General features: G+C 33.9%; 1 protein-coding gene across 1 annotated transcript in view; it reads right to left on the bottom strand.

Annotated features, from left to right (window-relative positions):
• Positions 1-7194: 7194 nt before the first annotated feature.
• PCLO (piccolo presynaptic cytomatrix protein) overlaps positions 7195-11870 on the bottom strand; it is a 357985-nt gene continuing 353309 nt past the window's right edge. The window contains exons 23-25 of the mRNA XM_024738453.1: positions 9816-9950; positions 9274-9419; positions 7195-7335 (exon numbers count right to left, since the gene is read on the bottom strand). Of these exons, the coding sequence (XP_024594221.1) occupies positions 7195-7335; positions 9274-9419; positions 9816-9950 (422 nt within the window). The remainder of the gene's footprint in view (positions 7336-9273; positions 9420-9815; positions 9951-11870) is intronic.

The following is an 11870-nucleotide window of genomic DNA, read 5'->3' as shown; positions in this document are numbered from 1 at the left end:
GACCAAAAGACAACCATCAGAATGGGAGAAAATATTTGCAAATGAAGCAACTGACAAAGGATTAATCTCCAAAATTTACATGCAGCTCAATATCAAAAACAAACAGCCCAATCCAAAAATGGGCAGAAGACCTAAATAGACATTTCTCCAAAGAAGATATACAGATTGCCAGCAAACACATGAAAGAACGTGCAACATCATTAATCATTAGCGAAATGCAAATCAAAACTACAATGAGATATCATCTCACACCAGTCAGAATGGCCATTATGAAAATCTACAAACAATAAATGCTGTCCTAGGGGCAAGATGGGAATAAAGATGCAGACCTACTAGAGAATGGACTTGAGGACACAGGGAGGGGGAAGGGTAAGCTGGGACAAAGTGGGAGAGTGGTAGTGTATATATGGACATAAATACACTACCAAATGTAAAATAGCTAGTTAGTGGGAAGTAGTCACACAGCACAGGGAGATCAGCTCAGTGATTTGTGACCAGCTAGAAGGGTGGGATAGGATACCTCACACCGGTCAGAATGGCCATCATCAAAAAATCTACAAAAAATAAATGCCGGAGAGGGTGTGGAGTAAAGGGAACGCTCCTCAAAAAGAGTCATGTACCATTGTGTTCATTGCAGCTCTATTTACAATAGCCAGGACATGGAAGCAACCTAAGTTTCCATCGACAGATGAATGGATAAAGATGTGGCACATATATACAATGGAATATTACTCAGCCATAAAAATAAATGAAATTGAGATATTTGTAATGAGGTGGAAGGGCCTAGAGTCTGTCATACAGAGTGAAGTAAGTCAGAAAGAGAAAAACAAATACCGTATGCTAACACATATATATGGAATCTAAAGAAAAAAAAAAGTTCTGCAGAACCTAGGGGCAGGATAGGAATAAAGACACAGACATAGAGAATGGACTTGAGGACACGGGGAGGGGGAAGGTTAAGCTGGGACGAAGTGAGAGAGTGGTATGAACTTATATATACTACCAAATGTAAAACAGATAGCTAGTCGGAAGAATTGCATAGCCCAGGCTGATCAGCTCGGTGATTTGTGACCATCTAGAGGGGTGAGTTAGGGAGGGTGGGAGGGAAACGCAAGAGAAAGGAGATATTGGGATATATGTATATGTGTAGCTGATTCACTTTGTTATAAAGCAGAAACTAACACTCTATTTTAAAGCAATTACACTCTAATAAAGATGTTAAGAAAAAAAAAAACACACAGAAGCGTTAAAAACAAACAAACAGAAGAACAAACCGAACCAATCCACCAGCAAACGAACCAATCAACCAACCAAAGCAAAAAACTTTAAATTTCTCCAGCCTACCTGTGTTGAGCAGTTTTCTGTATCAGCTTGGCTAGGCTGTAGCACCCAGTTATTCATCCAAACACGACTGGAGGCATTGCCGGGATGGCATTTTGTAGAGATATTTAACATCTCTAAACAGCTGATTTTAAGTAAATTGATAATCCTCAATTATCTGCGTGGGTGTGGCTGATCTCATCAGCTGAAAGTCCTAAAAACTTTTCAAAAGCTTAGACTCCAAAATGAAGAAATTCTACCTGTGGACTGCAGGTCCACTTCTGTCCAAGAGTTTTCAGTCTACCTTTGATACAATCCAAAGGTCTAAAAAGAATTAAATATTTGTTGAGTCCATTAAAAAAAACTGGTTCTGTCCCCATCATTCCACTCAAAACAGGCTACACATGTTCTAATTAACCTTATTTTGCTAAGCTTTTCAAGTGGCTACCTTTTTCAAGTGGCTACCCAACTGACCCGTGCTTAGAAAGTTCATGCTTTTTTGCAGCTCTGCTTTATCTCCTGTTAGATATGACGGGTCCATTCCTGTGCGAGTCGGCTGGTCTCACTATTTTGTTCAGTTGTTCAATTTATAGATATAAATAGATGTTGGATTTTATCAAATGTTTTCCACCATCTTATGATTTTTATACTTTAATATATTAATGTACTGGATTTCATTAATTCATTTTCCAATATTGAAATAATCTTGTGTAACTGGGATAATTCAACATGGCCATGAGTCTACCACTTTTATACACTGTTCGATTGGGTTTGTTAAATTTTGGCTTTTGGTATTGGCATCTATGTTACACTTCATCTTAGCAAAACATTGAGAAGGGATAGCACATTAGATAAGAGTTGATCAATCAGTTCAATGCATTCCTAAATTTAATTATTTTATAGAGATAAATAGAAAGCAAAAAAAAGTAAAAATTCAAGTTAAGTAGATTTCCTACACTGTTTTAAGGTTAAAGAAATGATATATAACATTCTTGCCACAGAGAGAAAGTTATCAAATAAGATACATGTAAGTCCACTCAAAGATGTACCTGCTGGCCCAAAAGGGTAAATTTGAGGATTAATAAGAGTAACAACTTCAATGAATTAAAATGTATCACATATGTTAAAGTTCAATTTCTTGATCTGGGTGGTGTTTATAAGAATGTCTGATATAATAATTTATTAAGTTATACATTTGTTTAATTCTGTTTCTGTAACCGTGCTGTTTAAAACATACTTTTTAAACTGGGTGAGTGAATGTATCCATCATATAATTTTCAGAGAAAGTGTTCCAGAAAGTTCCATGTCTATACTAAGTATCAATCTATCAAGTTGATAAACACAAGAAGTCGAAGTTGATATTTTCAATATTTATTAGTAAGGCTGAGGCCACAGCCTTTATACAGCACAATTTGCGTAAGTTATCAAGATACTTCTTGTATACAATCACAAAACCAAGACATATTTTTACATAGAATAAAACTGAAGACAGATTTACAAGCGTTGTTATACAAATCTCATGTATTTTAGTTCAATTTATACAACATTTAGCCCAAGAATTTTTATTTGTTCATTAGATTTTCCAGAGAGATTTGGGTAGAACAGAAAAAAAGGACACATTAGCAAATCACCAACACAGCATGCAACATACAGTTAGAAACAAGACATATCTCCAAGTACTCTATTTTTTATCTTGAAATCAATTTTATTTTTTCAGACAAGAAATTTATTTCCTTTAACATCAGATGTGTTTTTGTTAGGATATCAGCACACACATTAATTGGTAGTGGGAGCACCTGAGCACATCACCAACCAATATACAGACACAATCAAACAAGAATCATATTCACATGCTGAATGCCACAAGGATTTAATATTTCAACTTTGTCTAGGTTACCAAATGTATAGTTATGTACAGGGTAACGAATTAAGAAAATGCTGTCAATCTACGTATCAGATAAGGAATCATTTGATTAAATGCTTTTGATTTATTATCTTTAATAATAACAACATGGAACATACAGAAAACATCAATGTGTCATATTCAATGAGATTATCTGTTTCACGCATTCATTCTTGTGTTACATCAAAGGCAAGTTATTATTAAAGAGACAGCTCATAATTACTCATTGAGCTTTCTTTTACTTCCAGCTCCAAGCTCAAAAAGAGGGAAAATCACTCTGTCACACATAGAGTTATAAACACATATATAGCTGTAGTTGGCTGCATTTGGAATATTAGACATTGTAGCAATGAAAATAAGTTTTTAAAAATATTGTTAGTTATGATTTAAATAATAAAGTAAAAAAATACTATAAACATCTTTATGATATCTTAATGAAATGAAACACTGATCAAATCGTTTCTAATAAATTGGGCACAATATAGTATATTATTTCATTTTATTTCACATCACCACCAACCTAGTTCACTAGCTCTATCACCATGATCATCACAACCGTTCCTATAATAAGAATCAATATCAGCTGGTTACCAGCTATAATATTCCCACAATATGACTATCTTAATGTGTGTGATCCACAAAATTAAATCCACTGATATGCTGAAGATATGCATTTACTAGTGTGATTAATTACAATATGGGCAACATTAAGGAGCAAAGACAATCACTACCCCTTAGTCTTGGATGCTCTTACTTTAAACTGAAGTGATAAATAAAGAGTTCAGAGTCGCCAAAAGTCTCCTTAACCTTAAGTAAAACAAGGAAACACCAACTTCTTGCTCCTAGCGTTGTCTGTGTCTGTCACGACCATTCTAGATATCCCTGTCTTTTGTAAAAATTCACTCTGTGCTTTTGCTTCACAGCTAAAGGTTTCTTGAGGACCGAATTTTAAACCAAGAAGCAACTTCCGTCTCTGATGACTCAATGAAGTCGTAGGAAAAATTAAGATGCTTTTCAAGGTATAAGTGCTATAGTCGGACTAATCACGTGTTATTTAGAGACTACAAACTTTGTCTCTATTAGGATAAAAAAAGCTAATTCTGGTAAAACAAATGAAATAAAAAGTGGAAAATCATGTGCTGTGATATATACAAAAAGTAAAAAACACCAAGAGCCCTATTTGCAATTAAAAAAGAAATAGTTTTGTTGTAAGAAGGGTAATCAATATCATTCAGAAGAAATGCATTTGTAGAAGGATCAGTGTTGCATAGAATAATTCCAGTACAACCTAGGTGTTTGGTCAGCTGCAAAGGGGGATGCTGGTGCACAAAAAGAAGCCCTGTCACTTAACTCTCTGGATTGGCCTGGCCCCATCACCAGTTGTTGGAACAGAGGGGCACCTGTAATGGAAAGACTCCTACTTTTTCAGGTCAAATAGCTACCAAGGTATGACCTTTGCTTTGGTGGCACCTCCTTTTGTGTATCCTAAAATAAACTGCAGCTGGAATGAAGTAAACTAACTGGTCATAAACCTCTCATGCACACTTCTGGATGTAAGTGGCTGCAGAAAAGGATCCACGGGAGCCAGAGTTTCCTTTAAGGACAAACAGCAGAGCCTTTTTATGTCAGAAAGAGATCTTCCTGAACCCTTCCCTTCCCCAGTTATGAGTGATGATTATAAGCTTCCTAAAGTGCTAAATTCTGCTGGAAATATCCATGGCAACCATCAGCAGATCTAGTTTCTCTAAAAATAGAATCCTAGCAATATCAAATCCTTAGCGATCCCCTTGCTGCACGTTCATTTTACAGCAATATCAATGATAAATGACATTGCATTTTCGGGGGAGAGGGTCTTAAAAAATAGAGGGAAGAAAAGTGACTTATCTTTCTTAGATTGGAAAGGAGTAAATTTGTATTTCTTTATGAATATAATAAAGATATGTAACCTGGTATTTATTAGAAATTATTTTTTAATGTCTTAAATTCAATCAATTCCTCTCAGATTTCAAGTATGTTTTTCTCTAAAAATGAGAAGATTCAATATCTGAGCAATATATTTGGAGATGATTTCTCTGATCCCACTAAAACCTCACCTTTGAGGAAAGAATCAGCTCTTAAGCTCAGAATTCACAGAGAAGCAATTTAATTAATTTATTTTTGTGGATATGGGAATAGGATAAGATCAGCATAATTTATTTAATTTATGATAATCCGATTTGCAAATCATTTTCATTGAATTTTCTCCCCTTTTTAGGTTAAACGAAAGTTTATATTTTAAAGAAAAAAATAGTTTTGGAGCCAATATACTGCTTTTATCCATGTCAGTGCTTGCTATTGGTTTGGAAGATGCTTTTTCACATATGAAAATTGGGAAATAATAAACTGCATAATACTTATTCCTCACTTATGTGTATAAAACTATATTTGGAAATGTGCTTTCATCTTCTCTCATAGATCACTTAGCTTGGTCATCCCAACATCCCATTAGGAAGGCTAGGAATATATAATTATATTTTCCCACAAATAAGAAAACTGAGGAAAATTGAGTTTAAGTGACATGTGCAAGGTGACACAGTTCGTCAGCGGCAGAACCAAGACCAGAAGCCAGGCTTTTAATCCTAGCCGAGTGCATCTCCTATAAGTCCACGTTACCTCCTTTGTTCACGTTGTTGGTTGATGCGGAAGAGGATGCTTCATTTTAATGACTTAGATGTTGGTCCTCTTGTTCCATATTATTAAAATAGCTCAAAGGATATTTTCACCTTAATATAATGTTTTTTCACATAGTTTCCCAACATTGATGAACTTGATCACTGTGATACTGTCACTAAAGTAGGAAAATAGAGCACTAAAGAAAACTTGAATTTAGTGTCAGGGTTTTCATTTTACAAGTTAATGTACTAAGGGAAAAAAAAGACCATTGTGGAAGAGCAGGAAATGACACCAATTTAATCAATGTCACAGATTCATACGATTTGTTTGCCAGAGGAAGAATTTTCTCTCTGTCCATGTATCATTCAAGAGAAAGAAAATATATGGGATAATACATTTATTTGCAATTCCACAAAGAACAAGTTATCATGCTTCCTAGAACATACTAATTTAATCTAGGTCCTTTGCTATGTAGACTGAAAATGTCTTGGATTAAGGGTAAATTATGGAGTTTTTGATGTTTCAACCAAGGTTCCAATAGTTTGTGGGGCAATATTCTTTTTTGTTAGCCAGTCATGGCTTTATTTCTAGATAAATGTAATTTCATTTCTACTTAGTATTGTCTTAACTATACTTTATTTCAAGTTTTACTAATGTGCTTCTACAACATGAATTCTAAAACTGGTGGTGTTCACCCTTGTAACATTTAGACACAGAGAAAACCTGTACAACATGATCTAAAAGCTATAATTTCTACATCCCTGGTTCCCTTTTTCCTGTAAACACAAGCTCCTTACTTCTAGTCTGGACACATATTGTAGGTGTATCCTATGTCAGAATCTCAAAACAGTTAGTTGTCTGAGAAGATAAGATGAAGAAGAGACTTTTTAAAACTGAGGTTTGTTCCATTAGTTTTTTCCTTTCAACCAAGTTCTTTTGCATAAAGGATTACTTTTGTTTGCATTAGAAAACATATTAATCTTTGAGTCTCAGCCTTTAGATAGTTGTAGCTCAACTCTACCCAAAACTTTTTGCATTAAGCAAACAAAATTTCTCTCACCGTTTTTCTTGACAGCCACAAGAAATCCAAGGTTTGAGAACTATTTTTCTTGTCTTCAATATATGAACTTTTTCATTTGAGGTTTTTTTTTTTCTATGTTCCACAACAATACATTTGCAAGCCTTTGAGTATGTTTTTGCCTTTTGTTCTTCTTCTCATGGTTACCCCTGTAAACATAGCTTAGAACAATAGTATTCGACTATAGTCTTGATTTAAGACTGTTTAAAGCACTTTCTATACCCTGAGCAGACACATTTCTTCAGTGGGCTTGAGTAGGACTGACCAAAAGTTTGTGCCAGTTGACTATTCTTTTTCTGAGATCCACTTTGTCTAGCCAGATACAGGCTTCACCAATCAAGGTCTTTTTCATAAACTTCCCTCCATTGGAAAAAAGTAAAATCTAGAAAAAATAGCCAAAATTATATATATTTGTGTGTATATTTTCAACCTCTTTTATGGACATTTGCTCATCAAAGAAGTAACAGAGACAAGAAAAGGTGAGGGTGAGAGAAATAGCAGGCATACTTGTAGGAGAACTAATAACTAACATGTCCTCAAAAGATTTGCATAATATTAATTAATTTACCTCAACATTTCCCAAAGGCAAAGACATATCCTGAAGGACAGGAGAATTCTAGATAATATTAGCTAGCTAGATAAACCTAGCTAACTCTAACTAGGTTTGTGATTAAACTGATTGAAAGTTTCAAAAAAGAAATTTGCTAGGTGCATGTTTTATTACTTAATGAAATATTAACTCAAATACAGAATTATTTGAGTGGTGAGTACATAAATACGAGTTTACAAGGCGGATAGAACATAATACTGACTTTAAATGCCATTTAATTTACTGGGAATTTTATTATAGGAAGCACTTCCAAAGTGGCTTCTTGTCATATGTAGAGCTTACACTAGTTGAAATTCCACGGGATCTCATACTCAAGAAATATTTTTCTTTTAGGGATCACTTGAAAGAAAGGTAGAGAAATTGAGATGGAGATAACCATTAATCCTTGACAATTCTTCTCTCATGCTCTCTCTTTCTTTTCGGAATCTCCTTCAGATAATTCATCTTTATTCCTGATTAAAATTTACTGTTACGTTTCTGACTTCAAAATCTACTTTTCTGTCTCTTTTAGCCTCTGGTTTGGGGATTTCAAATGGCACATTATATGTTTTACTTGGACCCTGCCTTCCTATCAAGTTTATCACACTTCTGACAAACTCATATTCTTTCTCCCTATCCATCCCTTCTGTAACTACTCAATCTCTGTGATTGACACATTTGTTCACACAGATTTCAGAGTATCCTTTAACTTTCTTACTCCCTTCAACTCTAATGTCAATTAATCCTCTCAGTGTAGTTTTTGCTTTGCAATATCTCTTACATAGGTCTCTAGTACAGGCCTCTAAGTGCCAGTACCATGGTCTTCTCTTCCCACAGTTTTTCATCTCTTCCCTCCCTCCTCCTTTCTCCTCTTTCATTCCATGTCTCTGTATCTACTAAAGATATACTATGCACAAGCATTGTGCTAGGCTACAAAACAAAGAGCAACGAAAATCAAGCCTTGCACTAGAGAAGCCGATAGTACAGAAGCAGTGAGAGGTAAGTACACAAATTGTTGTACAAGACTGGGATTAATGGCCTAATGAGATAAGCAAAACATTATGTGAATAAAGTGTGATAAATTATACCCAGGGTCATTATTAAAGAGCTGTTTACATCAAAAGACATGGAAAATTGCGATAGATGGAGAGAGATGGAGAAGGCAGTATTGAAGGAGAGGAAGAATATGAGCAAAGAATTAGAGGTTTAACTTGATTTCAAGATTCTGGTGTGACTGGGGTCAAGCGTGAGTGGAAATGTATACAAGGAGATGAAATTAAGTCAATACAATTAGAACTCACCTTAGAGGACTCTGAATGAGTCAGGATAATGATGAATCACTGGAGGGTTTCAATGTAACGTAGCCAGTGTTTTTAAAAGATACCTCTGCCATCAGTGTGATAAAATGAATTAAAGGGTAAGATATTGATGGCAAGTAGGCTGAGATGATTTGCGTAACAAAGATGAGGACCCAAAGAGGATTAGTGTGGCAGTGAGCATGGAAAAAAATCTATGTAAAAGAAACTGAGTAGGTAGAAGAGAGGCAACTTGGTAGCTAAATGGATGGGATGAGCGGGTTGGGGAATTTTAAAGGGCCCCTGGGAAGTTACCTCTAAAAATTAACTTATAAAATATCACACAGTGTATGATTGGCATTTAAATATTGAATAATTAAATGGGAAATAAATACAGTATAAATGAAAATCTAAAAATCGGAACTGTATGAGTTACCTGAAGAGAATGTCCAGCAGGACTTAGGCTGAATCTAAAAGTTTCATTGAATGAAGGCTCTCGATCATGTCTACATACTCTTGTTTTTTTCTTGATCACCTTTTTTTGGGTAGAAATATTCATCACATATATTTTCACATATAAATCTGAAAATAAGAATTCAGCTTAAGTGTCCATTAATAATACAATTTTCTATTGAGTTATAATCGTATATGGAGAGTTCTCCTACATTTTACACAAAGCCAGTAGCCTGTGAACAATTTGTTTCAGACAACATAGAGTAATTAAAATATACACCAATTTTCTTAGCAACTTAAATGTTTTCTTGCTGTATAATAAATACATCACTCTACATCTGTGTTGAAAAAATCTAATTTTTAACTAGTAAAATATCAACTTGCTCTATATAAGAGAAACTCATTCTTATTTCATATTTTTGGTACACAGCCCCAATTTTAATTAGCGTTTTTTTAGCTATTTAGGGCATACTCCTAAAGAGTTCCTAGATACATTATATTGCTCATTATCATAAAATTAGATACCTGGTAAGTGATCAGGAGATTTAAATTTGTAGGTGATATTTCTGCATTGGAGGATTTCAACTATGAGTTGTTCCCCATCTGTCTTCATTTCTTTCTTCAGTGCAATCTTGATTTCTCCCATTACCTGAGTTTTAACTGGAACAATTTAATTAAAAAGTTAAGGAATATATCATGCCATTAATTAAGTGGTTAGTTCAATAATTTACTCATATTTTCGTTTATTGAGTGTTTATCAAGTGCTAAACACCTTATCGCATCCCGTGGATACACAGATGAATAAAATACAGTCCCAACCCTTAAGGAGAGGAAGGCCTCATGGGGAGACTGATAAATTATACGCTTACAATAAAGTATGTTAAGTATAATGATAAGCAAGTAACAAGAGGGGTATGGAAGAAATGCAAGTAGGTATTACTCAATTGTAGATTTTTAGGCCAAAAGAGGTAATAGATGAGACTACAGGGGACTATAGGAAGACAGTCATACATAAAAATAGTAGAATTCTAATATAATATATAGGCAGTATTAAGTCAAGTGAAATACAAGAAGTTGTTTGCTGACAATTGCTCACTACTTAACAGGCTTGCAAAAGAACACTTGCTAATACAACTAAATGTCGTTGTATATTATATCTACTTCCATTCTATTTTTCTTGTAAAAGAAGTAGGCAACAAAAGTATATGGTAATAACATTACACAAGGGAAATTATGAGTGATTGAAATGAATTCAATGTATTTCTTTCTAGTGTTTATCTTGGATCTTTACATTACTGAAGAAGCTATTCATACTAGGTCAAATTCTTTATAGTTTCATCCTTTTCTCTATCGACGCATATATTTATCCACTTACCATTCACCAACAAATATTTTATTTTCCACCCTACTCTGTGATAAGCACTCTGTTAGGAAGAATGGATACAATGATAAGCCAACATACACATGCTTATTGGTTTTATGGTTTTTCTGTCTATTGGGAAGAAATCCATCAATGAAATATTTTCGTCAATAAGTGTACAATTAGAAAGAGAGGAAAGGTTCTGAAGTACAAGAGCATGTTTACAGGAAAGCCTAGGAAAGGGCTTCATGAGCTGAAACCAGAAGAATAAGAAAGAATTAACTAGGTGACATGGGCGGGGGAAGAACATTATAAAGAGAAGGAACAGTGTGTTCACAAAAGGCAACATCATGGGACTGAGGAACTAAATAAATATTTGTGTGATTATAAGATACTGTTAAGTGGTACTATGTTAAGAATTTGGGTTTTACCTTTAGAACAATAGGAATCTATTAAAGGTCTTTAACACGGATGTAGATCATTTGTTCTCAAATGTTTGTCTCAGGATTTATTTATACTCTTTAAAAAAATGGTGGTACTCAACATTAAAATTTCTAATTAAAAAGTAAAATTGGATATTTAAAAATTTATTTATTGATTCAGTTAAAATGACAATATACCTATAAATAAGTATTTTAATGAAAAATAACTGTTTGATTATAAGATACTGTTAAGTGGTACTATGTTAAGAATTTGGGTTTTACCTTTAGAACAATAGGAATCTATTAAAGGTCTTTAACACGGATGTAGATCATTTGTTCTCAAATGTTTGTCTCAGGATTTATTTATACTCTTTAAAAAAATGGTGGTACTCAACATTAAAATTTCTAATTAAAAAGTAAAATTGGATATTTAAAAATTTATTTATTGATTCAGTTAAAATGACAATATACCTATAAATAAGTATTTTAATGAAAAATAACTGTATTTTCCAAAGCAACAAAAAATAGTGAGGAGTGACATTTTATATTTTTCAAATTTCATTAGTGCTTGGCTTAATAGAGGACAGCTGGATTCTCATACCTGTTTCTACATTAAATCCAGATCAATATGCTGTTTTATTTGAAATATATGACAGTCTCACACAGATATATATATAGTTGGAAAAGGAAGGAGTATTTTAATATCCTTTCAGACAACTGTGGACAATCTTTGATACTACATTAACACTTGAAAAGTGGTAGTTTCTTTAAGATTAGTGTAAATGTGAAATCTGAAAC

Source organism: Neophocaena asiaeorientalis, unplaced genomic scaffold (genome assembly GCF_003031525.2).
Source record: "Neophocaena asiaeorientalis asiaeorientalis breed wild unplaced genomic scaffold, Neophocaena_asiaeorientalis_V1.1 scaffold89, whole genome shotgun sequence".
In the NCBI taxonomy this organism is placed as follows: Eukaryota; Metazoa; Chordata; class Mammalia; order Artiodactyla; family Phocoenidae; genus Neophocaena; species Neophocaena asiaeorientalis.
The sequence above is the reverse complement of the archived record's forward strand: the minus strand, read 5'-3'. Positions and strand labels throughout refer to the sequence as shown.